This window comes from Zosterops lateralis (genome assembly GCF_965231275.1).
Source record: "Zosterops lateralis genome assembly, chromosome: 1".
NCBI classification, from domain to species: domain Eukaryota; kingdom Metazoa; phylum Chordata; class Aves; order Passeriformes; family Zosteropidae; genus Zosterops; species Zosterops lateralis.
Window position 1 is genome coordinate 77,973,406 of NC_139762.1, and position 27,691 is coordinate 78,001,096.

A 27,691-nucleotide genomic window follows, 5' to 3' on the forward strand; every position below is an offset into this window, starting at 1 on the left:
GGTGATGGGTTAAAGTGTCTGATGATAATTCATGCTGATGAATTAAATGGCGTGTTTACATGTGATGGCATTTCCGTGTGGGGTCTGCCCGTGTTTTGCCAGGCAGCAATTAGTGCTGTCTTGAGCAGCTTTGCATGGCTCTGTCTGGGTTACCTCAAACCATGGTGAAAGCACAGGTGACTGGGGGGCTTCTCAGATGGGATGAGACCATTCCTGAGGTTCCCAATGGCAGAACCATACTGAGCAGTATTCACAGCTTTTCATAACTGAGTGGCTGTGGGGTTATCTGTTTTCTGAATGGAAAATAATGCTGAAAGAACTGCGGGCAAACTAGGAGAAACTTACTTCAGATAAGCAGAGGGGGGTCTGTTTACAGAAGAGAATATTTCTACTGTTCAGAATAAAAATAAATACAAACTCTTTTAAATACAACTTATTTAAGATTTGAGGTACCACTGGCAAACTTTCCTCTTTATCCATAGCAGATAATTGTCAATACACTAAAAATTGAATATTTTCTGTCCTTCCAGTTTTGTTTTTTATTAATATGGCTTTTATTTGTGTATCTTCAACATTTGGGATCCTCTACAGGGTCTTTAAATTCAATTGCTGAAGAAACAAAATAGTCAAGCTTATAGCTGTTGACCTGTTAGCTGCCTGTGCTTCTTTCTGTTGTTTCTGCCTACACACCAATAGCTCACAAATACACATGAAATGGAAAGAGATAGTTGATTAGATTAAATGGCTGTAAATGCTCTGTCTGTGGAAATGATATTCTGTAATTACCCCACGATTTCCATTGTTTAGATATTTTTATATGCTCAGAACTACTAATAACCTTTTAAGACGCTGTGTATCTAGTTGTTAGGCTTTGTGTATTTCAGATTCATACAATTTGCCCTTCTTTATTTCCCCTGACATCTCTAACCATTGCTATTAAAATTGTTGTTTTGAACCTGCTCATTTCAGATGCCAGACCAGTTTGATCAGACAGTGGTGCTTAACCAGCTGCGCTATTCTGGGATGTTGGAGACAGTCAGGATTCGAAGGGCTGGTTTCCCAGTCCGGAGGCCCTTTCAAGACTTTTATAAAAGGTAAACACACTGACTTGTGGACTTCAAGTGTAAGTCATGGGTACCAAGTCAATAGTCCCATGCTGAGGAATAAAAGTAAAATGAATCATACGGCAAAAATAGAACTTAGTCTCTTAAATGAAGCAATAAATACTTTTTGGTTGCCAGGTATAAAGTCCTCATGAGAAACTTAACTCTCCCTGAAGATTTAAATGAGAAATGTGCCGTCTTACTTCGTCTGTATGACAACACAAGCACTGAATGGCAGCTTGGAAAAAATAAGGTAAAATAACCTGACTGTGCATATTGTGGTGCTGGTGCATATACAAAGCTGAGGGGACAGGATTTAGACTGCACAGCTGCAGACATGTAGTTTTCTAATGGTAATTACTTCTGGCCTCTAAAGAAGCTGCACATGCCTATTGGTGCTCTTGAAACTCTTAAAGCAACAGTTATTGGTTGTGCTGAGGTATTTGCTGTCTAAGGCACTTAGAAACTGACTGGTGATTTCAGTCAAGGAGAAAGAGACCACCTGAATTTTCTGTCACTGCTCACAAGTGGTAGGTGAGGATCCAGAGATGAGGATCAGAGCTTAAAATCTGGTATTTGGATTTTTTCATTTTTAGAAGTATGGAACATGTGGAGTAACACTTTTGTTCTGCAGGGAACTCCAGCCATACTAGTGAACCGACCTAACCAATACCTCTTCAATGGCAGAAATCAGAGGGAAGATTTTTAGCCAGTTGTTCACAAGGCAGAATTGAGCTCCAAGCGTGTTTGCACACCTAGTCTGAGTCTCTTCCAGAGGTACATTAGACCTTGATAAGCATTCTACCAGACAACCTGAACTTTGGCCACATTTTTTTCTTAAAAAAAAAAATCAATTTTAGAATACATTTAAGAATCAAATTTTAATTTGAGAAATAAAACAATCCAGGTGTTTTTACGTGCTCATTTTGCAAATTCAATTGTAGATAACACTTGTGATTTGTGTTCTTGGATTTCAGCAAATTATGTGAAAACATCGCAGACTCAGGAGAAGATTCCCCATTTTAGGATTTGAGATCTCCTAAATATTCAAACCTTTTATAAAATGCTTTTTAGCACCATAAAGTAGCAAATACACTTTATAAAATCTGATTGATTTCTGTAGGAAATGCTCTTCTCTTTTCCCCACAGCTAGATTGTTTGGAAGGGTTTCTTCTCTTCCTCTGTATGCCTAAGGACGCTTAGATTTGCATTGGGAAAGTTGTTTTAATCATCTTACAATTACTGTAAGAAAGAAGAGGAATCTGAAATATTCTGATGGCAATTGATGTCATCCTCCATCCCATTCTTGTAGCCAATGGCTTACAAATAGCACAGTGGTAGCATTCAGCTGCAGAGCTGGGCTGTGCATCCCATTCTGTTTCAGATGTGCCATATGAACAGTATTTATGCATGGACCCTGGAGAGTGCTCTTAGGGACACATGTTTATCAGAAATTGTTTTTATCAGGACGTCGGCAGGAGCCAGAGCTCTGTTGTGACTTCCCTTACTGTGGCCTGGGCTCATCTTCCCCCAGGAGCTGCCTGAGCATTTGTGAGACTGCATAAACAGGAGACGAGCACAAGAGGACACTGCTTTCAGACTGATCATGGGATGAGGCACTATCTTGCCCCTATATTATTTTAGAGGGATAATAATGACACTGCAATGATTTGGCTTCAGTGTGATTTTTTTCTTTGTCTTTTACATCTCAAGCTGCAATGCAGCTGGTCAGTAAAAGGCATTAGCCTGAGCTTAGTATCTGCTTACCATCCATTTTTCTTCCAGAAGTAGCTGAATGCTTTTCTGAAGAATGTTGTGGTTTTGAAAGCCTGTGTGCAGAGCAAAGATTGCCCACTGAGTGAAAGAAAAGGCTTTTTTCCGTGAGGGAAAACTTCATATAGAAAGAGCTGCCCAGTGCAGCTCTGACACTGGGACTTGGTGCTGTCTGTGGGACTTTTTCCATTCCCATCTCTTGGGTAATTTGTGCTAGAAAGTCCCTTTCTAGCTTTGTTCAAAACTCACAACTGTGCCTCTCCTTGAGAGTGTTGCTTTGGCATTGATGATGGGCTTTTTTTCATGTAAGCATAGAGGAAAAGCCAGCTTCTTTTGCATGTGAACTCCCCCAAAAGTCCCCCAAGGTTGTTTGTGTTTGTTTTTTTCTGGGGAGGTGGAGTGAGAGATTTTTTGGTTGGGTTTTGGGGTTTTTTTCACATCAAGAGAAATCACCCTGCATTTCAAAGATGGGTTCCTGCTTTTAGATGTCTTTGCAGCCCTCCTCCCTTAGCAGAGCCCTCCCTGTCCGTGAGCTTTCCTTATCCCCACGTTGTAGTGTGCAGCTTGGCTCTCATCCCACATAATCAAAGTGTCGCTGAACTGGCTATTTCCAGCTGCCCATGTGTTAGGCAGCAGCATGCCAGGCTGTTGTCACCCAGAGCTGACACCAGCAGACTTGGCCTTTAAAAAAGAAAAGTTGAGAAGAGCTGGAAAAAGCGCTGACAGCAGATAGCTCACCACTGTGTGAGTGTGTGGTAAAGAGCAGATGTCAAGCCAGGTGGAAGAGGGAAGCTGCCTCCCCCATGCCCCTGCTTGACTGGAGAAGCAGTTTTACTCATTTAAGGCAAAATAGGCTGTGTTAGCTCAGTTTATGCCAATGCCATGTCCTAAAGCTTCCTCTGAGAGGCACTAGGCAGTGCAGGTGAATGATCCAGGGTAGTACTGGGAGGAAGGCTGGGAAGCATTCTGTCTGTGGGAGGGTGCTGGCTCTGGTGGGGTGTCTGGCCCTGGCGGCTCTGTCCGTATAATGGCAGGAAAACACAGTTGAGTCAATGTGAACATTGAAGGCACTGCTTCTGCAGTCCTGTAGTAATGTCTTTGGAAGCAGCAAGCCCTGTAAGGGATTGTGGAGCCTGTGAAAAAAGTAAATTATTGGGTTAGATTTCTGCCCCTCTGATTAGAAAGTTAATGCTAAGTCCTGCAGCTTCTTTGGCCTGTGTTACTCTGGTGGGAAAGGCTGTTTAATGAATCCAATAATTACATTTGGAAAAACCCTGCTCTTAATTAAAAGTTACAATAGAGCAATCTGACCTTTGCCACTGAAATCCAAAGTTAGAGGATGATCTGCAGGTGTTTTAAGAGGACTACATTTTGGTTTTATCTTTTCTGCTGAGGAAATAGTACATTTTTCTCTGAATTTAAAGGTGAGGCTTGCTGGTTAGACTGATCTGGCTCTTCCTGAAATACAATGCTCACCAAAATTTGTTAAGCCAGAGGTTTTCTTATGCAGGTGTTTCTCCGGGAGTCCTTAGAACACAAGCTGGAGAAACAGCGAGAAGTGGAAGTCACCAAGGCAGCAATGATCATCCGGGCACACATCTTGGGTTATGCAGCCCGGTAAGTGACTGCATGAGTAAGGATTTGAAATAAATGGATGAGTTGTCAAGAAGTTAAATCCTTCTGACACAATTCTCAACTTTTCATAGGGGCCAGGCATTCAAGTCCTGTAAGTGGCTTTTGAAAATAGCAGCTGAAAATACCCATGAATAATGCAAAGTTTGAATTGTTTTAATATAATGAATACAGAAATTTGGAGGTCAGCCAGTGTCCATCTGATTGTATCATGGCATTAGAGCCATGGTAGGAACTCTAGTTGGATGACACCTAGTGGGGCTGCCCCAAGTCACCAGCTGAGATCCTGATTTATCTCTGCTTCTTCATGGTAAGAAAATAGAGGGAAAATAAAACTAATACATTTGGTTCTTGGAGAACCAAAACATTATGTTACTGATTAATGTTGATGGTTAATGTGTACCTGGCTTCATGCATTATGTCTTAGATGGAGTTGTTCATCCCATCTGTTTATTTCTCTGCTTTTTCTACAAGTCAGTTGAGGACAGTTTAAAGAGGCTTGTTTGTATAATGAGGTAATTTTTTTTTCATGTGCTCATTAGTCCTGTTCTTATATTCTGACCAGTATGTTACTTAAAAACAATGTCCCTTTTTAATGCCAGCTATCCTGCTATGCATGGTCTTTCTTTTCAGAGATGTGGGATGACTATGTATATGCTTTCTCTGCATGTGTGCACACACACAGAGCTGTCTTTTTAGCGTCTCCTTGGCTGGGACATAAGATCATGTAAGATGAGCATTTCCTTAATGAAGACACACACGGTGCTGTCAAGAAATGAAAGAATCTTGCTTCTCAAAGGGAGTGAAGGGAATGTGAACAGTGAGAGAACTATCACAGCGCTGGAACTATCATGGACTCACTATTGCAGGTCACCATGGCAAGATCCCTCACAACTGTTTCATCACAAACTTGTTTCCTTTTTTTCTTCCCCCAGAAAGCGGTATAGAAAGGTTCTCTACTGTGTGGTTGTGATACAGAAGAACTACAGAGCATTCAGTGGTAGGAAGAAGTTCCTGTGCCTGAAGAAAGCAGCCACAGTCCTTCAGAAGCAGTGGCGAGGCCAGCTTGCACGGCGTCTTTACAGGGAGCAACTGGAAGAGAAGCGGAGACAAGAGGAGGAAAGGAGAAAAGAGGAGGAAGAAAGGTGCAGTCTCTGGCTTACATCACTCTCCTGCCTGTGCCCTAATAGATGTTGGTCTGAAAGTCTTTATTTCAGGATTTTCTTGAACAAGTGGTTTTGGAAACCTTTGCTGCTTTTGCTAAAAAAGGCATATAGCTATCATGGTAGTTTCATATTCATGAACATATTCGTTGTGATCTTATTTTTGGCTGTCTTTTCCAGGTGGCAGATGATCTCTGTAAGCTGAGCTATTGCCATAGCAAAGGAATGTGATGAGCTTATGCTGAGCTTGACTGACTGACTTCTTTTCTTCACTCACTTTTAGGGAAAGACAAAGGCAAGAAGCAGAGCGTCTTGCCCAGCAGGTAAATGATATTCTTAATGCTTTCAGCCACGCTGTTTATTTGAGTATCTCAACCCAGCAATTAAAAAAATAAAAGGTACCTGTAACATTAAAACTAAACTAATTACAGGAGCTGGCAGATAAAGCCAAAGGAAACTCAATATAGTTTGCATGGAAATTTCCTTCACCTGATGCTTCATTTAATTTCCGACAAAGATTGAATTTTCTGCACATACTTGGACTTCCTACATTACTTCAATGTAATCATGCTTTAATTTTTTTTTCTTTTTCTTTCCATTTAATTTCTTGCTGATGTGAAGATAGGGGTCCTTTTAAATGAAATGAGCATGATGGAGTATAGAGCTTTAGAAATAAATTTCAAATAAAGAAGCTTGCATTTAGGGGCCTAACTTGATTTTATTTTGTTTCATTTTATTTTTATGCAGGCTGAAGAAGAGAGAAAGAAGCAGGAACTGGCTGCCATTGAGAAAGCTCAGAAGGAGGCAGAGCTGAAGCGGGAGGTGGAGAAGCAGAAGGAAAGCAGGCAGGTGGAAGAAATCCTGCGTCTGGAAAAAGAAATCGAAGACCTGCAGCGTGTGAAGAAGCAGCAGGAGCTGTCCTTGACAGAGGCTTCATTACAGAGGCTGCAGCAGCGTCGGGATGAGGAGCTCCGTCGGCTTGAGGATGAGGCATGTCGAGCAGCCCAGGAGTTCCTGGAATCTCTGAACTTTGATGAGATTGACGAATGCGTGCGAAACATTGAGAGGTCTCTCTCTGTGGGCAGTGGGTATCCTGCTGAGCTGGCTGAACAGACTGGAAATGCCTGCAGTGAAAAGCCCAATTTTAACTTCAGCCAGCCATATCCTGAGGAGGAGGTAGATGAGGGCTTTGAAGCCGATGATGATGCATTTAAGGATTCGCCCAACCCAAGTGAGCATGGCCACTCTGATCAAAGGACCAGTGGCATCAGAACAAGCGATGATTCCTCAGAAGAGGATCCTTATATGAACGATACCGTGGTGCCAACAATTCCTGCTGCCAGCGACACCATGGTCATCCCTCCTGCCCATGACACAGTCAGCCTCCACAACTCTTCAAGTGGTGAATCCACCTACTGCATGCCAGAAAATGTATCCTGCAGACCCCCAAATTCTGTGGAACTTATTTCTCCCGACGGAGACTATGACTACGACCAGGACGACTACGAAGACGGTGCTATCACTTCTGGCAGCAGCGTGACCTTCTCTAACTCGCACAGCAGCCAGTGGTCCCCAGACTACCGGTGTTCTGTGGGGACGTACAACAGCTCTGGGGCATACCGCTTCAGCTCTGAGGGAGCTCAGTCTTCTGTGAGTAGCAATGTTTTTATTAGCTAATAATTGATAGGTGCTTTCTGGTTATTATTTTTCCCCTGCTGTGCAGCTGTAGACTCACTGTAGCAGTTCTTAGAAAACACTGTGTAGTTTGATTTGCTCAGAGAGCCTATGGAAATAGTGGTCTGTTGCCATCTAGATGCCACTGGGGTGAATGCATTAAGAGTCAGAGGCAGCTCAGATGCTGTTTGCAGTCCTGGGCTTCTGCACAGATATGGCTTTAACTGCTTTAATGCAGCACTGTGTTTTACTTGGTGAGGGGCTCAGTGCACAGCAAAGTTCCTCTCTGGGCATATGTTTGGAGTTGGGGTCCCAGGTAGCTTGTTGGGAAATTGATCTCAGGAAAACCAAACTTAGTTATGTGTGCAAGCTGCAAGGTACTGAAGGATAAGGTGCTTGCAGAAGTCCCTGACACATAGCAGGTATATTTTGAGAGTAAAGTTCACGCAATGGAAAAATGTTTAAATTATTGAGGCAGAAACACATTCTGCAGAGAAATTTTTCAGTGCTGTTTACTGAGTGTACTGTGGGGTTTCCTTCTACAAATATTTTTGCAAGAATATGATTTCCTCTACCACTCACTCAGTGTTTCTGTGAGACTGTCTGACTGGGAAAGTGAAAAGGTATTTCAGGAACACTGACTTGTTTAGAAGGAAAGCTTTAATGATATAATATCTACTACATTTGGGGCAGTGATAAGAAGTCCAAGAGCCATTGTGGGTGTTGCGATGTGTTGACAGTTCTTGCCTGAGAAAAAAAACAGTTTCAGTGTCTCTGTTGTGGATGCCTTTCTGCTGCATGACTCTAGATGTGTGTCAGATACAGAACAGAAATTTCGGACTTTCTTGGGTAAGGGAAAGCTAGTACCACAGTTTGTGCAATGTTTCTTTTTTAATACTTTTTTAAGCTGTTCCCCTCAGCATACTCTTGCAAAGGGATAACTTTGCTGAGCTCTACAAAGCTTTTACACAGATTTGTGTAATCAAACAGTTCAAGCTGCAACTTACTACGATAAGCTGGGTGAAAACTAATGCAGAATCATGTCCTTCCAATACATGATAAAATGGTTTAGCTAGAGCCTTCAAAACCAACTTGATCTAAACACTTTCCTGAGAGATCATGATTTTTCTTTCTTTTCTTGTCTAGTTTGAAGACAGTGAAGAAGATTTTGACTCCAGGTTTGATACAGATGATGAACTTTCCTACCGGAGGGATTCAGTTTATAGCTGTGTCAGCTTGCCCTACTTTCACAGTTTTCTGTACATGAAAGGTACTGGATTAATCAGAATTTGCTAAATAGACAACATAACCAGAAAGATTTATTGTATATTGCACTCTAGTTCCTGTAGAGTTAAGCTATTTTCTTATTTTTCAAAGGGTGATAGAAAGGTGACTTTATTGAGTTTGAGCGGTTCTCAGGTTATTTGCAGTGGCTTACATCTAGCAATGTCTCTCCCCTCTGCAAAAAAAGATCAATATTGTGAGCTGCCTCTGTTTTATCTTACATGTTTGCTGGCTCGCAGACAATGAAATATTCAGTATAAATACAGAAAAATAACTCACAAAGTTAAATTGTACCAAATTTTGAGGAAAGCTGATTCCTGCTCTCAAAACCTGTAACACAGACAGCAGTCTACATTGCAGATCAATTTTACTGACCGTAGTCAAATTTCACTTTGGATCTGGAAGACATGAGCATATAGCAAAGGGGTGTGAGAGACTCTGAAAGAATATACACGGGAGTTCTCTGCTTAAAATTCTTGGGTTTATCTTCTGATGATTGATAGCAAATTGTAATCTAGCTGAATCCTTGTATGATTTCATCACTATAGTATACCTTATGTTCCTGGAATAGGAACAGTCATGAGTGTACAAACCACAACACTTGTGTGAAAAATAATGCAGTTGACAGTAGTCTGGCTTTTACTTTCTGACATAGCTAGCAGTCTTTGTTGGATGACAGGATCACATCAGTTTAGTTAAGATTTTTATGACCGTGCTGTAACTCCAGTGCAAGGTGCATTGCCTACTCTGTGGCCACACTTAGGTGTGGCTGAGCTCACACTGGTGTATTTCCTACTCTAAACACAGCTTTGTTGGGTTTTGTGGTTTCGAGTTAAATGTCATTACCTGGAGAGAGGAAAGATCTTAACACTAGATTTTTTTTAGATTATCACTGAAATATATTGAAAGCTGTCTTAAAGATCAGATTCTCATGTGCAGCAAGACTTTCCAGTAATTTTTTACATATAGGTATGTATATGTACATGTAATTATAGGTATGTGACATATATTTTTGTCATACAGAGACTTACTACAATTTATAATATAAGGGTATTTACATTGACAGCAATATTGGTGGCCATAAGGATATGCAAAAATGAGGTTTTGTGGCTTACAGCAGAGACTCAGTTTAACTGCAGTGTTGTTGGTCAGCACCTTCTAGTTTTGGTGCTATTCACAGCATCTGTTTTATGATATAGCTGTTTGTTTTAACTGCATATAACCCCACATTTATCTCTCTTGCCAGGTGGCTTAATCAACACATGGAAGCGACGCTGGTGTGTCCTGAAAGATGAGACCTTCCTGTGGTTTCGTTCTAAGCAGGAAGCACTTAAGCAGGGTTGGCTTCACAAAAAGGGAGGTGGATCATCTACACTTTCCAGAAGGAACTGGAAGAAAAGATGGTTTGTTCTCAGACAGTCCAGATTGATGTACTTTGAAAATGACAGTGAAGAAAAGCTAAAGGGTGCCCTGGATGTCCGAACTGCCAAGTAGGTTTACATGGTTTTATGTTAGCCATGGTTCCTTCTAAGTAGTACTTGGGGCTCAGTCTGGGAAGACATTGAGTGCCCTGCCTACAAATTGTGTGAATGCAAGCAGGAGAGTGTCTGTGGTGAAGTTAGTGAAAGCAAATGTTGTCCTTAGTTGGCTCTCTCTTAAGTCTAGAGAGAGCTCCAGAGCTAAGCCAGTGCCAAATACTTCAGAAAATGCTGCTGTAATTAACCCATCTATGCTTTCTCCCAGACTAGAGGCCCTACTTAGTCTGTAATTCCCAAGGCAATTTGGGGCATGATGCCAAGTAGCTTCAGGCAAACCCAGAATGAGGAGAGGGTGGAATTAATAGGCCCTGAGTATATTGAAGTTCGCATGGGTCAAAGCTGAATCTTCTGTATGTATTTAGATTTTTTCATCATGTTTTAAATAATTGTGGTAGTGTAAAAAAGTCTTTAAAATGCATATATTCATTAAAAAACCAAGATTACTAAACCTAATATATTATGCCTTGTTAACTGAAATTCCTTAAGCCTAAGAATTTTATGCTTCCTGAAGCATGCAGAAAAAAGTTTTATACTAGATGGTATTTTTCCTTCTAAACATTTTAGGATTATCTACCTAATTTAAAAATTAGAGTGTGTTAACATTAGTTGTCTCTTTTCTCTGTAACATGTACCTAAGCTTTCATCCAAAGCAGAGAGAAACAGAAATGGTTAGTAACACTAAATTCCACTTTGTGTCTTGTAATCTGCAACTATCCAATTTGTTTGTTACTTTAACAGAGAACTTAAACTAAATTGAAATCTTTGATTAATCTTTTCTTTGGCAGTCCTGGCTTCAGTCTGATTTCAAGTAAGACAGAAAAGAGTTTCAGTGAGAATCTTGACTTGCTCCTGAAAAACCAATGGGCTGTTGGCAGTCGAGTAAATCTCTGAATAGAAGCTGAAGAACCTACCATATTTTTTTTTGTTAAAACTAGATTTGACTCTGTCTTATGTACCATAGCATTTATTTAGCATATTTTTCTAATATGTTCAGTCAATCATTTTTTTGTTGTTGTTGTTACCTCATTGCTTCATTGGCTGTGCCCTATAGACATTCTTTGCTGAACATACCTTTAAAATTGTCAGACAAAGGTTACTGAACCTTGTTTGTAGGTTCAGTCAATGACTATTTGTGTATAAATTAGCTAAAAGAAAGGGTACATGTATTTAAAGAATTGTGTTTCATAAGAAATAAACAACTGCTTTTCTAGATAATGTTTATATTTACTGAGTGCATTCCTAACCTACAGTGCAACTCAGGTATTTCACCACTCTCTATTAGGGACCTTTTCAATTTAAAAAATCTCAGGCTGATTCACTTAAAACACAGAACAGGGAGGTATTCTAGTGGACATTGTTACTGAGAGGGAAGGAATCAAACAGTACAAAATCACAGTTTTTTGTATTGATAGCAGATAGATCGTCCTTATGAGTCTGATGTGCAGAGCTTGCATATATTCTTTATAGGATAGATATTTATAAGAATAGTACAGCTGATAATGAAATATAGCCTGTTAAGGAAATAGTAAGCTTCAGACAAATACAGCAAAACTGCAAAAAGGAAATTAAGTTCATTTCTTAAGCTACAGGGAAATCTAATGTCACACTTTAATTATTTCTAAAAATCTTCACAGTTGTTTTTTATATGAATACTTAGATGTCCAAACTAAAAATTAGAAATATGTAATTTTTCAGCAGATGCGTGCTCAGCTTTATCTGGAACTCAGGTTTGGAATTGTCTTTATGCTGACTCACGACCACACAGAATCACTAATCCAAGTTTTGTTTGCTTTCAATTTTCAATCTTCAACAGCCTTCTTTTTAGCACTCCAAAAATCGCTTGGTTATGCAGTCAGTTCAGAAATATATCTATTTCTTAACTCAGTTATCTTTGCCTCTCTTGGGGTTTGATAATGCTTTGCTTTTTCTTTAGTTCTTGGTAAAATGGTGACAGAATGGTCATACATAGTATTTTGAATATTTGTACTGTGTAGGCAGAAAACGCAGCTTTGGCAAACTAATACTGGGTCTGATAAATCACATTGTGAGTCTTGCAAATGAACCTGATGAAGACTGACTGACTGCTGTTGTTTTAAGTATCAGTAGTTTGTGAGCTTCTCAGCAGAACAGAATTTTCAAAATGTTGATAATCTGTAATGCTAAGTCTTGGTGTTTTCCTTTTTTTCAGAGAAATTGTTGATAATACAGGCAAAGAAAATGGTATTGATCTAATAATGAATGATAGGACCTACCACTTAATTGCTGAATCTCCTGAGGATGCAAGGTATGAAAATCATTTGGCCTATCTTCTTTTCCTTTTCTTTTCCTTTTTAACCTCTATGCCATTCTGATTTGGCTTGTCTATAATTTGTTTCACTACCATCACAAAATATTCAGGCCATGTTAAACACGTTGCATTTAACACACTTTTTGAAAGGCTTGCTGAGGAGAAAACCTTGTGGCAGACAATTACTGGGAATAGTCAGATTGCCAATGAAAATTTGCCTAGAATTCAGCTGTTACCCATGTGTTACTAGGAACTTTCTGAAATACAGTTTGTAGAGAGGCAGTTGTTAGCCACTGATGCTTGGCTTGTGGATTTCTCTGCTGTGTTTAGCTGCATTGATCAAATCAATATTTGAGATGCTGTAGTCTGCCTGAAATGAAGCACTTTGTTTTTGGGGGTGAGATCTCTTTGTTTAAGCAAAACCTAAATTTTTTTCAGATAGAAGTTGTAATGCAGTCACTTTATTTTAGAGCAAAAGCATATTGATGTAAGAAGAGCATGTTAGAGAGTGCTTCCCTTTCTGCATATTTGAAAAGGGTCTTGCTTTTGTTGCTAAAGAATTCATATCTAACCATGGGGGAGGCAGGTGGGTGAGGAGCAAGTCTGACTTGTCAGGTCAGTTGCAGGGCATCTTTAAAAAAAAAAAAAAACCATGCTACAGTTCATGCAAGATAATAATATGCTTGCTTATAAAAATCAAGCATTTAAATAAAGTTAAGTTAGTAATCAGACCTTATTACCCATTGCCTTGCTGCCCCAAGGCCAGAATACAGCATGCCTTTGTCAACATCACCTGAGCTACTTTGCTCAGAAGCCTCCAAAGTTCTTTTGTGTTCTGTTCTTTGCAAAGGTAGAATGCCTTCCTGTATCACAGCACCCTGAGTACAGATGTTGATGTAGCAATGCAAAATCCCTCCTCATGTTTTTAGGTATCCTTAAAGTTATCCATGAAATAACTTAGGAGCTTCCTAGCAGTTACTGTTAAGATTCTTTTGGGATGTAAGCATATTTTAAAATGAAGGCTTAGCTAAAGTCTCTTCTGCTAGACTTGTGTATGTGCCCTAGGGACCAATAAGCAATTATCAGCACACAGACTTGTCTGTTGCCATGCATCTCCTTCATTTCTTTCTTAAAGGTGGAGGAAGAGACACTATACATTCTTGTTGTGTATAGTATGAATAATAAACCATCCAAATTAAATTACCTTTTACCAGTGTGTTTCCTGTTTCTTTTTTCTCACGCATCCAGAAGACTTAATGAGGAAGATGTGTAAGGATTTGTAGACAGGCTTAAGTCAAAGTCTTGTTAACAAAGCATTTTGAAAAGTGAAGTATTGGGCTGTGTTTGGTCCACATCTGCTATTGAAAATTATTTTCTACCTGAGCTAGATCAGGATCTGAAGTTGCTTTTTGTTCAAATTAAGGGAAAAACCAAGAAAAACATGACACAGGCCCCCAGAAGAGGAGTTACTATTATTGAAGAAGTAATGCTTCAGTGGGCAGCCACTGCTGAGGGTTTGTTCCTTTCAAATCCCTAGCCTTTTTCCCTATTTCTGTGTTCTGGGACTCAGCTGAAAAACAAAGGAGGTCCTGAGAGAGAAGAAAGCAAAAATGAAGTCTGCCTTTGTTTTGTGCAAAGTGCCATGATTCATTTCATTTTCATGATTTATACAAAGATAACTGAAATCAGGAAAACTCTGAATTAACTCTGTTCTTTAAAATCCGTCCATAAATTATCAATAGATTTGCATACAATGCTATGAAGTTTTTTGTTTGTTTGTTTGGGGTTTTTTTGTGTTTGGGTTTTTTTTTGTTGTTGTGTTTTTTTTTTTTTTTTTTTTTTTTTTTTTGTTTTTTTTTTTTTTTTTTTGTTTTTTTGTTTTTTGTTTTGAAATAGAAGTTTGACTTTAAATACATTTGCAATTCCTGAGCCCAGAGAGGAAAGCTGAATTTAATTTGTGGGAATTTTTTTGTAGGTGGGGCTTAGTTTTCTTCAGTTTCTTTACTTCAGTTTCAGCTTTTCTTCAGCTGCTGGTTCCTCCTCTCTAAATGACAGCTTCTCTCCTTTCTTTGTGGCATTGCCTTACATCAAGAAAAGTGTTAAGTACAACCTCTCTGTGGGTGTCTCTCTCTGAATTTTAAAAAAAGAATCAGAACTAAATATGTTCTCATCTGCTTTATGGTCTGGCACTCTCAGTCTTTGTTTTTCTTCATTGCTTGCACTGTTTCTAATAAAAGTGTGAGCCAATAAAAAGAATTTAGGATATGGCAGTGATGGTACTGTTTGACAGCCTACACATTTTTTCTTAAGCTATTTTAGCAGTTCAGTTTCCAGAAATCTACATTTTGGGGGAACAGTTGGCTTCTGAATGCTGGAGTTAAGGAGGCAGTTCTTCAGTGTCCTAGGCAAAAATTCTGTGACTAAAAGCAATTACAGAAAAGATAACTCCATATTTAAGTCCAGTAGTTTTGCAGTAGGTTGAGTGTTTGCTCAACCCCTTGGTGACAGAGGAGACTCTGCAGGAAAGTGAGGAGTCTGTTTTAAAGGCTGGGCTTTTGAGCCCTTTGAAAACTTGGCCCCAGGTGGTTTTCATTAGAATGGCAAATTCATATCTCAAAGAATGGTATTCAGGAACCTGTTGAACAGGCTAAGCTCTGCCCTTAGATTTCAGTGGGATTCCTTGGAGCAGTTGAGCTTTATCATATACAAGTGCCAGAAGGATAGAGGTTTCCCAGAAGCAGAAGGTGTGGTTGGAATTAAATCCATCTGCAATTGCTGCTCAGGACGAAGGGCTGAAGCACTGGAAACCTCTCTGCCACTTTTCCTGTTGTGGAAATACACAGTGCCACTGTAGTGGCACTAATTTGCTCATCCTTCCAGCAGCTGGATTTTTCAGTGCTCTGTAGAGAACAAAAATCTGTAGAGGTATTTGCTTGGGGGTTTTATTCTTTTTTCCCTCTTGGTTGTGCTTCTACAGAGAACTCAATGGACTTGGGTGGTCTTTGCAGAATTATCACTGTAAGAAATTACTACCAGTCATGCTATCAGTGCAACACAGTTTATAATCTGAAGGTTGGGATTCCAATTAAAGGCTTTGTGTGTAGCTAGCAATGTATTTTATTCCAGATGAAATATGTGGAATGTGTTATAAAGACTCTCCAAGCACTCACATGTTTCAGTGTGCTTACAGCAGTTTTTCAGAGCTGCCACTTAGTGTACAAGGTACTTTTTGTCAGGAAGAAGGGTATAAACACCAGCTTGGATGGGAGGTCTGGAGGGGCTTGCTTGCACCCAGTGTTACTTGAACTGACATAAAGCCTTGCTGCTTTTATGCCTGTTGACAAAAGGAATCTTAAGCAATTTCAAAAACCTGCAGAACCTGCTAGATCTCTGCAGAACAAAGGTGACAGAAGGCTTGTGCAGAGCCAAAATTTTACTTACACTGCTGCTTTTCTCTCCCCAGCCAGTGGTTCAGTGTACTGAGTCAAGTCCATGCGTCCACAGAGCAGGAGATCCGGGAGATGCATGACGAGCAGGCAAATCCACAGAATGCTGTGGTAAGTTTAAATCTGAAGAACTTTTCAAACTAAATGTTTTTAGAAAACAGGAGCACTGTGGTGGCCACAGCTTCTGAGGGTCACAACCTACTTTGTTTAAATGTGGTGGTAGCTGTGACACTGTTAGAGCTTCAACATCCTTGGTCCTGCAGCTGTACAAGGAGAGAGTGTGACTTTTGACTCCTCTCCCATCATTCACTTCGATGAAAAATGACTGTTGGTTGTGGGGGTGGTTTTTTCTGGTCCACTTCCCTATCACATTACAGTGTATGCTTGATTTTGAAATTTTGCAAATGTGCTGTTAATGAGTAAATTAAAAACTCAAGAGTTAAACATTTGAGATTTCTCTGATCCTGCCTTTATCATTCTGTACAACATACATTGGTAATTAAGAGAATACATTTGGAACCTAATATCAAGCAAATGAAAGCAAAAACTTCTGCTTAATGGATTTAAAACTTTGTTTTGAGAGGATCCCATTTATTTTGGGATGGCAGTTTTCAGTGAAAAATTCAAGCATGTTTGGAAACATAGAAAAGAGCAGTTTTTGAACTGCCTCCATCTTAACTGTAAATAATCTTTCACTGGATCTATTCATCCAAGTTTTAGTTTTCTTCTCAGCAGTTTTAATTTTCAAGAGAAACTGATGCCCAAACCTGCAGTTCATTTTGCTTGATCAAAGCTGCTGCTTCTTTCTCCTGTCTGTCAGAAGAGTACTGTGAGTAATGTAATAGTGAATGTCTTCCTCATTTTCTGGCTGGATATTTGTTTATAGGGTACACTGGATGTAGGACTAATTGATTCTGTCTGTGCTGCTGACAATCCAGATAGGTAAGTCAGAACCATGCCTGGTGACTTTCTTTTTCTTCTGTCTCTAGCCAAAATCAGACACTTTATGCTTTAGTCTCTATACTCTACTGGCCAACATGTATTAAAGTGAATCATGATTGCCTCCCTTTTCATAGCAGTAAACGCCACATGTTAAAACATGGAACAGGAATGATGGTGGATTTGGGGGAGGGCTTCAATAATTTCTGTGACACTGCTTCATACCTGAACTCTTCAGCTCCTAAAGTGATCAAAAACTGGAAGATTAAATATTTCTTTAATTTCCAAGTAATGTTTCTGAAAAAAAAAAAAAAAAAAAAAAAAAGCGCTGATTTTTGAGTTCCTTAGTAATGTAGTAGGCAGAAAATTTAATTTTAATTTTTTTTCTGTTCAGCTTCTCCTTCATAACTGTTGTATTCTGCAGGGATGACAATTATTTCCCCAGAATAAAAATGTCTTAAAGAAGACAGTGCAGCATAAAAACAACAATGTTGGATTATTCTTAGTTCTGGAACAACTAATGGTGTTTAGGGAAATAAAAAGTAATCTGGGTTCAGACTAAGACTGGTTTATAAGGTTACTGGATGTAGGTGTTACTTGAACTGTGGGGGTCACTCCAGTTTCTCCTCATTGTGTACATGTGTAAAACACATGCTTTTAAGCTAGTGCTTTGTCCTTGGTGTGCCAAAACACTCATACCAGAAGTAACAGTGAATTTACTGTGAAGCCCAGGTTTCCTAAACAATACAACACAAATGCCCAGAGCTTTCACAATTTTAAATTAGCATTTCTTCTGCATTAAGTTAATGCAATTAGTTAAGCATTTCTCCGGTAAGCATTTTTCACATGGATTTTTTTAGTCTTGTGGGGAGATTTTATGTTATGTTTTGGGGGTTTGCTCCAGATGAAAAAATTAATGGTAAAGGGTTAAAGCAAGTGTTGCAGCTGAAGAACCCGCCTGTCTGATCCAGAGAGCCATCAGCACACTTCTCTTGAGCTAGTTCTTCATGCTTCAGTGAATCCTGGTGTAGGATTGGGTAAAAGCCAGACTCTCATTAAAAATAGATTGTATTCTCTGTGAATTGGGTTGTGCTGCATTAAAAATAAAAGAATCCATGTTCACACGCTGCTTTACTATAGACCTTTATATACTGTAGTTTGTTTTAGTTAGTGTAGCTACTGACTGAAGCAGATACTCTTAATTGATCTTGCCCTGAAACAGTTCTGATTCACATGCAAAGCTGATTAAAGTTTGGAAGTTTTTCTCACCACGGTTTTATTTTGAGATATGACAAGTTGCAATTTAATGTGAACCTTCCCACCATTCATAGCCCATGCATTTTGGTGTGAATGTAGCATAACTGAGTCTTCTCAAATGCTTAATATTTTTTTCTTTAGGTGATAACTAAATAATAATGCATTAGAGGTGGACAATATTTGGATAGAAAATGCAAACAATGAACCGTTTTTTTCTGGTTATAGGGATGAGATGGATGAGATAAACAGTATGTATGCTGATTATAAAGGCTGTTTCAATTGTTGTTTATTTTCATAGACCAAATTCATTTGTGATCATCACTGCTAATCGTGTTCTTCACTGTAATGCTGACACTCCTGAAGAGATGCATCACTGGATAACCCTGCTCCAGAGGTCAAAGGGGGACACTAGAGTGGAGGGACAAGAATTTATTGTGAGGGGTAAGAACTGAGTGGGACAGTAAAAAGTAAATTACATCCGTTATGCTTTGAAGAGATTGTTCCCACAATACAATGTGGGTAATATGCCAACATGATTAGTGTTGCAGCCTCATCTTTGTGTGGTGGACTTTACTCATAAATTAACACAGCTGAAATTATATTGTTGCTGTGCCATGTAAGAAAACACTGTAATGATGACAAAAATTTTTTTGTAAGTTGAAAAGATAATTCTTCTAGTGAAACATCAAAATTGAAAGGTTTTCATATTAATTTTATCTTTATAATTTCATTGTTTGAGAATTTTATTCTATATTGTTTCATATGTGAGCTTATCAATTCACACAATGTTTTTGTTGCTGTTGAAAGTACACAACTAACTTTTAGTAACCTACTTTCTCCAACTCTGTTCGAGAAAAAGAAGTGTGATTCAAATTGTGTCCTTAACAGGGTGGCTACACAAGGAAGTAAAGAACAACCCAAAGATGTCCTCATTAAAATTAAAGAAGCGTTGGTTTGTTTTGACACACAATTCTTTGGACTACTACAAGAGTTCAGAGAAAAATGCTTTGAAATTGGGTACACTGGTCCTGAACAGCCTCTGCTCAGTAGTCCCACCTGATGAAAAAATCTTCAAAGAGACAGGTAATTGTCTGCTCTTGTTCAAATATGCCTTCTGTCCTTCTAGCTAGTAATGCAAGAAACAATGCATAAGAATATTCTAAATGGATTATTATGGGTGCAGTTCCATAACAAATCTGGTTCCCAAGTCACTGAGGTGTTTTACAGGGAATTACTGGGTGAAATACAAAGGTAATGTATGGAGGAGTAAAATTTGTTTTCACCAACATTTAAATTATCACAGACTGACACTGCTGCTTTAAGTTAGTATAAACACTTATCTTACACATCAAAGACCTGGGGAAAGACATGGGTAGCACTCTCCTCATACATTATTTTATGTGCTGAGGAACTGTGAGGGCTAACATTGGAGCAGGTATAGGGAGATGCAGAGTAAGAGTGCAGTTTGTGGTAACCTACAAACTACACCTGAGTCAGCTCCACTGTGCACTTTCAGAACTGGTTTTCAACTCAGGAGTGTCTGTTTGCAAATGAGAAGTGACTGTTGACAGTCCTGTATTATCTCATTGGGGTCACTGACACTTCAAAGAAGCTTTCACTAGTGAAAAGATGAAACACATTTCCTTTTACTGAGTCTGTTTCATTAAAAAAAAAAGCCTATACAATGATGCAGAGAGAGAATTTGAACTGAAATGCTCTTCCTGTCATAGTTTCCACTTCACTGGTGTAAAATTAAAGATGGAGGAGGCAGTTTGTACTTCATGCCTGTTTGTATGTGTGCCACAGAGTATGAAAGACTGGTATACAAAGCAAATCTCTGTCAGATTTTCCTGTTAAAGGCAGGACTGGAGAAGTAGGGCCCACAAGCTACAAGAACCTAAGAGTATTCCCCAGTATTAACAGTGTTGTCTTACAGTGATTTTTGCTAAGATTACTGGGTAAAACAGGCGGCTGCATGATGAACAGTTGTAGTCTGAGGCTACTCTCAGGCTTCTTTAGAGGAGAAAATCTCCTTTAATACCACAGTATCTGTATTATGATAATTAATAACTTGCACAACTTTAGTGGTGAAGGACTGCCAGCATGATCCAGGATGCAGCACTGGGTGTCTGCTGGGCTGCAGCTTGTGTGATGACCAATTTTGCTGTTGTGCCAGGTTACTGGAACGTGACCGTGTACGGACGCAAACACTGTTACCGTCTCTATACGAAATTGCTTAATGAGGCAACCCGCTGGTCAAGTGCCATCCAAAACGTGATTGACACAAAGGCACCCATTGATACTCCAACTCAGCAGCTTATTCAGGATATTAAGGTAGGCACAAGCAGGATGGTGTGGGGTGAGAAAGAATGGCTCCTTAAATCTTTGTTTTGGCTTTGCTGTATTGGGTAGTAAGGCAGAAAATTACATTTTAATTACACAGTGACATGGAATAAAATTGTGAAACCTGAATGTATTCTCTGACCTGATAAAGGAATTTCTGTCTAAACAGTAGAAGAGCAAACTTTGAAGTGCAGCTTGCAGGGCAAGAGGGATAACTTTTTTTTCCATTAAAGCACTAACAAGTTTTACTGGTTTGTGTAACTTGACAGACGTGGCTACACCTGGCAGTAGAGCACATTGTGCAGGTTCATGAGTTAGCAGACATGTTTAGCTCAGTCCACAGTGAGCAGCACGCCAGGATGTGGACTAAACAGCTCTTCTGACTTTTTTTTTTTGTCATTATGGTGCTTTTCTTTTTTTACAATAGCATGGGCTAAGCATCTCATATCTCAGTGAGAGGAGAAAAACACTCAATTAATGCTTACTGTTTCATGATCTCATTGGAGACAGTGCATGCACAGCCAGAGAATGTCCTTCTGGAGCTTTTTGCTAATGTGTGTTTATGAGAGAGGATGATGATTCTCACAAGAGACCAAAGAAATAGGCAAGAGGGGAGAGCTCCTACTGACCTTTTCCCTTAGAAAGTGGCACCTCTTCTCTCATGGAAAAGAGGTATTAAGTTCTCAGTTCAGATTCAGATTTTGAGTGCTGTTCTTCAGAGCAGGAGAAATATATGGAACTCAGGACTGATAGAAGACAGTGGTCACACATCTGTCAAACTCGGCCTAAGAAGAACTGTAAGAGCAGTATTTGGATGTCAGAGTGGCTGCACCAGGTTTACAGCAGCACTTTGGACCATTTTGTTTGGTAGCTCGTGCAGTTTCTAACTGAAAGCCAATTAGTTATGGTGGAGAAATACTTTTAAATAAAACTTGAATACAGATGTCATATTTCCCATTATGAATTACTGGAGTAAAAATGAGTATAAAATGAAAACACACTTCAAAAATTGTGATGATACTTCATTTTGGTGTCCTGCAGCTCTGCTGTAGTTTGGTTTTTTTTACTGCACAGATAAAGCAAGGATATCCAAGGCCTGAGGTTAGCAGGTACTGAGAATTCATAGCCCACAGCATGCCATGGCAGCCACAGCACCCACAAATGTATTTCGCACCAAACAGTGTTGGTAACACTGATTGCCCAGTTTTTATAACCAACCTAAGGGCACAAAATATTGCATTATTCTTAAAGCTGGACCCCAAATCCTGTTTTTTTCTTGCCCCAATAGGAAAACTGCCTGAATGCTGATGTGGTTGAACAGATTTATAAGAGGAATCCTATTCTCCGTTACACTCATCATCCACTGCACTCACCATTACTGCCACTGCCATATGGGGACATCAATCTAAACTGTAAGTTTTCCAATAATACAACCACTTTTCCTTACGAAAGACCAAACCAGAGGATGGAATTTTTAAGTCTACAGTGAAGTAATGGTGGCAAAATACATGTAACTGACAAGTTTCCCTGTTCTCTTTTGAGAATAGAGTTTGCCTAGCATAGAGTCATGGGCTTGTGTTCCTGCAAAAGTGTTACTGAAGGGAAGGTTGCCATTGCTTTCAGCAATACAGCTAAGAAGACTGAGTTTGAAAAGTCTTGCACTGAAATAAGCAACTAAACCTGATTCACTCAGTCTCCTTGAATCATATTTTCCTCCTCAAATTATTGTTTCCTACCCCATGCAGGAAGCTGCAACAACCCCAGCTTCCAATTGACAGGTATATGTTTTATCAGATGGGATGGAAAGCCTTATTTATGGGAAATGACGTTTATGAATGCACATGGTTTTAAAAAGTAATGCTCTGTTTAGTCCTGAAATTAATGTAATCATCTCTTTTAATCTTGATTCAAACACTAATTTAGAAGTCTCTTTTGAATGAATGGTTCAGAGCTATTGGTGATTGTAAATTTGGTGTCCTTATAAAGGATTTGGTTACCTTAATCTGTGTATTAAACAAGATATTACTCAGACCACAAGTTTCATCCTTGGGAGGAGGGTGGGAGGTTAATATGGAGTGTGATATGGCACTTCAGTAGTGTGACTCACTCTGAAAGAAAAACTCTCTGTCAGAAAAAAACAATCAATCAAGATATAGCTTTTCAATAATTAAATTTGGAACAAATCTCAATAGCAAATTAGCTCATAAAATGAGTTTTTATCATACATTTGAAATGGAAAATATAGATTCTAATATCCTGCATAACAAGGGTCACAGAGTAGCATTAAGCAATTTCCACATCAAGCCTGAGTGCTTTTTCTTCCAAAACTCAGTCTAAGCACATTTCTCCCAATATTTCTTTTGTAGTGTTGAAAGACAAAGGCTACACAACTCTGCAGGATGAAGCCATCAAGATATTTAATTCTTTACAGCAGCTGGAGTCTATGTCTGATCCCATCCCTATAATCCAAGGCATCCTCCAAACAGGACATGATTTACGACCTCTCCGAGATGAGCTCTACTGTCAGCTCATCAAGCAAACCAATAAAGTGCCTAACCCTGGGAGTGTGGGGAACCTCTACAGTTGGCAAATACTCACCTGCATGAGTTGCACATTTCTGCCCAGTCGCAGCATCCTCAAATATCTCAAGTTTCATCTCAAAAGGTGAGAACCTTTGAGCTACTAAAGCATCACAACTTGTAACAGTGTTTAGATATCTAGAAGTGAGAATTAAAGATATATTCACTTAGCAAACTGGCTATGCCAAACAGTGACTCTAAAAAGTTATAGGGAAAGTGTGTGTGAGTTGGTCCGGATGGAATTACACATATTTGAAGAATCAAGCAAAATGCCACAAAATTGAATGCATAGTTTGTTAATGTTGGCAAAAGGGGCACTGTATAAACTTAAATGACTTTCAGCCCATATCCTCAGGTCCCATTCTCAACTGTCCAAACCAACCTGTTAAAAATTCTTCATCCCACTTACCTTAATTTTATGAGATATGCATCATGCACATAAAGAAACAGTATCATATTTAAAGGTGTATTTGAGGTACAAACCTATGATTGCAAATCTGATTTTAAATTATTAGTTTAAACATTAAATAATAATAAATCACTGTTGACAGTTCAGCATTAACCAGAATGTGGAGTTCCTCTTGCTGTGATGCAATGGAAGAATGCAGAGGTGTCATTAGGAAAGTTAGTCCACCAACAAACTCAATAATTTTAAAGCTTCGTCTCTACTTGGAGCATGTCAATTAAATAGTGTACTGGATACAGAAATACTCTCAGGGGAAAAAAAGTTCTCAAATAAGAAAACTTCACAGACTGGCAGCTTAAAATAATAAAACTTTTGCCTCACAGGGTTCGTGACCAGTTTCCAGGAACTGAAATGGAGAAATATGCACTTTTTACTTACGAATCTCTGAAGAAAACAAAATGCAGAGAGTTTGTGCCCTCGCGAGATGAAATAGAAGCACTGATTGGCAGGCAGGAGATGACATCCACAGTTTATTGCCATGGTGGGGGCTCCTGTAAGATTACAATCAACTCACACACTACAGCTGGAGAGGTGAGAAGTGGTGACAGAATGTCTTTGGAAGAAAATCAGTGTGCCCCTTTACATGCCAGGCCCTGGCAGCAGTAGTGTTACACTTCAGAAGCACTGGGGCTTTCCCTGCCAGTCTCTCCTTTCTGGAAAAGAAGGGCTTCCAGTGCTGTCCCTCCCTGTAGTATGTTCTGGAGAAATCCCTGTCATAAAAACTGTCTTTGAGCTGCAGAGGATTACCCAACTGTAGTTCCTTCTTACAGGAAGAATTACAGGAAAGACTAAGCAACTCGGCAGAGAGCATTATTGTAGAAACTTTAGTAGACATTGGTGTGTATGAGAGCCAAGCTGCTTCCTATAGAAGGAGCTCTTGCTGAGTTGGTGAAATACAGGGAGTTTTATCTGGCCAGGAGATAGTACATACATATTCTGAAAGAACAAAAATTACAGTGGAATTTGACAACAATTAATAATGCTGATAAAGAACAAGTTAATAACATTTTTAGCCTAATGTAAAACCTAGCTCTAGTGTTTTTCTAAGTATTTGTCTTACTCTGTGGTACTGTTTTTCCATGCTATGGTTTTTTCATGTGCTCTTTTTCATTAGGTGGTTGAAAAGTTAATTCGTGGCTTGGCCATGGAGGATAGCAGAAATATGTTTGCTTTGTTTGAATACAACGGAACTACTGATAAAGCAATTGAAAGCAGAACCATTGTAGCTGATGTCTTGGCAAAGTTTGAAAAGTGAGTGTATCTCTCCTTTTCTCTTCACTCTAATAAGTAGCAATTAAATAAATTTCCAATGTCAGTAATGCTGAATTTTCTCTTTGACTTGCTTATTTGTGATGAGGCAGCTGAATTACACACATGGCCATTTCTGGAACAAAAGGATCACTTTTTCAGTTTTCTTAAAAGACCTAATAGCCATCTATCCACTTGTGTTGGTTTTCCTCTGTCCTGACACCAGTAGAGTAGTATTTCTCATCACGATTTCCACATTTTCTTTTCCACTACTACAAATTATTCCACCATTACTAGCACTGTGGCTTTGATAACTGACCTCCAAGCAGTCACTGCCATTCTAACTGTTATCAGCTTCACATGGAAGTCACCACAGTACAGCTCACAACATTTCTCTTACCAGTAAAATTTAAACCACCCATAGTGCCGATGTAAGAAAATGTAATACAAGCCTTAATACCTGTTTGTCATCCTTACTTTTTATGCATGGCAATCAGCGCCCTTTATCCACATAAAAACAGGGAAAAAAGGAATGTTTTATAACAGGACTTAATAATGTGGCTTTTATTAACACCTGACTTATCTAAAAATCAACATTTATTAAGAGAATATGGGTTAGAAACCACTTACTTGAAAACTGAGTCAACATTTGTCTTTGATTTTGCTGTAGGCTCTAAATACACAGACACACATAAAGCAAAGTTCAGCTGATGCCTTGCTTAGATTCCACAGGTGGCAATTTAGAAAAGTTTGATTTCACAGATGTGGTCTCTCTCCCTCTTAATGATGCAGGCTTGCTGCCACTGCTGAAGCTGGGGACATGCACTGGAAGTTCTACTTCAAGCTCTACTGCTTCCTGGACACAGAAAACGTCCCAAAAGATAGCGTGGAATTTGCCTTTATGTTTGAGCAGGTAAAGAACAAAGGTTCTGTTTTGAGGCACTTTTAAGAGGAGGAAAAAAGCAAGTGATGTAGGCAGCAGAGAGAGAGTTTTGATTTTGCTTCTGTTCAACTAAATGCACTACTACTCAAGCATCAAGAGCAAAGGAAGTGTTTCAGTGGTCAAAATAGGCCTATCCTGACATAAGTGAAGCATGTCTTTCTCTGGTGTTATGTTTCTTACTTCTACATTACTTGTGAATTGCTTTCTGTGTAGTGGTAGAAAAATGGATAACTGGATCTAAGCTGCATTAAAAAAGAATAATATTTGCTTTTAATTTTCCTCTTCTTAAACCATTTTCTGAAGAAATTGTAAGAAAGAAAGTGAAAAAAAGTGTCTCTGGCAACAAATTAATTAATAAGAGACTCCTGCTGGCAACTGTACAGAGCTAATTGAGCAGTAGCTTTTTATCTTTTAAAAAACTGATCATTACATAGGTACCATAGTATAACAGTCCAGTCTCAGCAGCTATGATGAACAGAAATCCACATAGTGAACATGCTGAGCTCAGAATGAGGCTACACTGCAAAACATAAAATAAGTTAAATTGACTTCTAATGAAAATTAAATGCATCAGCAGCTGGATTTCTGTTATATCAATCCCTGTAGTTACTCAGAAACTCACTGATGGCATTTATTACTGTTGATTGATCTTCTCCTGTTCTACTATATTGCAAATTATTAAAAATTCTTCCAGTAGTCGCCTTCTTCCAGTGGGCACTAGACAGACCAAGATTTCTATATAGGGTTAAGATTTCTGGCTCTTTGCAACACCAAGACACTGGCATTCTGTTGGTAAGCAAGACTGATGTGATCGAGAACTGACGTACCTCAATTTTCATACATATGAAGGGATTTCCCCTTCTACATCTTCCCTGTAATAGAGTATTTCTTCCTTGTTCAGCTTAGGTTTTAAGGCACCATATTACATCACAAGTCTACCAAAAGTCTCCTTCCAGAGCCTACTATTGTAGCTCAGTCCAGAACTGTTTATTGTTGGCTGAAAGATCTGGGCAATAGGTTGCCTTGGTTGGGGTTAGAAACATGGCCATTCTGTCTATCTGTTTTTACCTCTAGAGGAGTCATCCAGTATCTCTGTTTGGGATGAAGGTCAAACAGCAAGAAGAAAATCTATGAGAACTCTGCATACAATCTGCTGTGTTACATTATTGGCTTAAGAGGCAGATTCAGGCAGTTTTCTGTATGAACAGCTAAAACAAGCACATTTGCTGAAGCAGATTGTTTTCATGGAGCATTCTGTGCTGACTACTGTTTAGCCAAATACTTTATGCCTTGCCAAAACCAGTAGCATTTGTTATAAAGTATGACATTCAATCCCTACCAGCAATATTACAGCAATAACTTGAAGAGGTAACATTATATTCTAACATCAATTCTGTTTTATTTTTTCTAATTATCTGCTTTTGATGTCAGTCATCAACTTTTTTCAGACAATTACAAAAACTCCCATCTGTCATCAGTTTTAACTCTGCAGTTTCCATTATTTTTAAGTCCGAATCCTTTAATAATCATAAGGCACTGAAGAAAATATTTTTGTTTTTCTTCTTCATTAAAATACTGTCCTTCCATTTCTAAAAGACAGCTCTTTCCTCTGCCTGTGTGCAATCTCAGGTAAACCATTTTGCATATTTAAAGGCACACTTGGTACACCTAAACAAACTAGTTGTTACTTAGCTGTGAATTATCTCTGTGTGTTTACTAAACTAACAATTCCTGGATCTCCAGACACAATGTGTGTTTGTTTCCTTTGCTACTGTCATATGAAAGAAAGCACCTAGCTGCTGCACATTTTTACAGGTTTGAATAAGTGTGCAGAGAGCTGTGATTTTGAAGAGTCTTCTTTGGTTCAGAATCTCATCCCTGATGCTACAAAGCACTGTAATATGTAGATGTTGTACTAACTTGATTTGGGATCCATTGAAGATGTATTATTTCCCCTCAGTAAAATTACAAAGCTGTCCTAGAGCTTGGCTGGTTTGGTTGGAAACATCAGTTTTC

At 39.0% G+C, this 27,691-nt stretch overlaps 1 protein-coding gene and 1 long non-coding RNA gene across 3 annotated transcripts in view; one reads left to right on the forward strand and one right to left on the reverse strand.

Annotated features, from left to right (window-relative positions):
* Window positions 1–27,691, forward strand: part of MYO10 (myosin X) — a 163,271-nt gene that overhangs the window by 132,439 nt on the left and 3,141 nt on the right. The window contains 19 exon segments of the mRNA XM_083866016.1: window positions 970–1,094; window positions 1,242–1,356; window positions 4,387–4,493; window positions 5,444–5,653; window positions 5,955–5,994; window positions 6,419–7,321; window positions 8,492–8,615; window positions 9,876–10,119; window positions 12,356–12,451; window positions 15,918–16,011; window positions 16,787–16,842; window positions 18,395–18,537; window positions 18,985–19,179; window positions 20,273–20,430; window positions 21,728–21,851; window positions 22,806–23,103; window positions 23,808–24,015; window positions 24,599–24,735; window positions 25,525–25,645. Of these exon segments, the coding sequence (XP_083722142.1) occupies window positions 970–1,094; window positions 1,242–1,356; window positions 4,387–4,493; window positions 5,444–5,653; window positions 5,955–5,994; window positions 6,419–7,321; window positions 8,492–8,615; window positions 9,876–10,119; window positions 12,356–12,451; window positions 15,918–16,011; window positions 16,787–16,842; window positions 18,395–18,537; window positions 18,985–19,179; window positions 20,273–20,430; window positions 21,728–21,851; window positions 22,806–23,103; window positions 23,808–24,015; window positions 24,599–24,735; window positions 25,525–25,645 (3,498 nt within the window).
* Window positions 16,853–27,691, reverse strand: part of LOC310911955 — a 28,467-nt gene continuing 17,628 nt past the window's right edge. Inside the window, exons 3-6 of one of the 2 annotated variants that reach the window (XR_014590604.1) lie at window positions 23,038–23,156; window positions 22,437–22,547; window positions 21,069–21,234; window positions 16,853–17,136 (exon numbers count right to left, since the gene is read on the reverse strand). This is a non-coding gene — a long non-coding RNA (uncharacterized lncRNA). Of the gene's footprint in view, window positions 17,137–20,401; window positions 20,496–21,068; window positions 21,235–22,436; window positions 22,548–23,037; window positions 23,157–27,691 lie in introns of those variants that run through there. The other variant, XR_014590605.1, reaches the window with a different exon arrangement.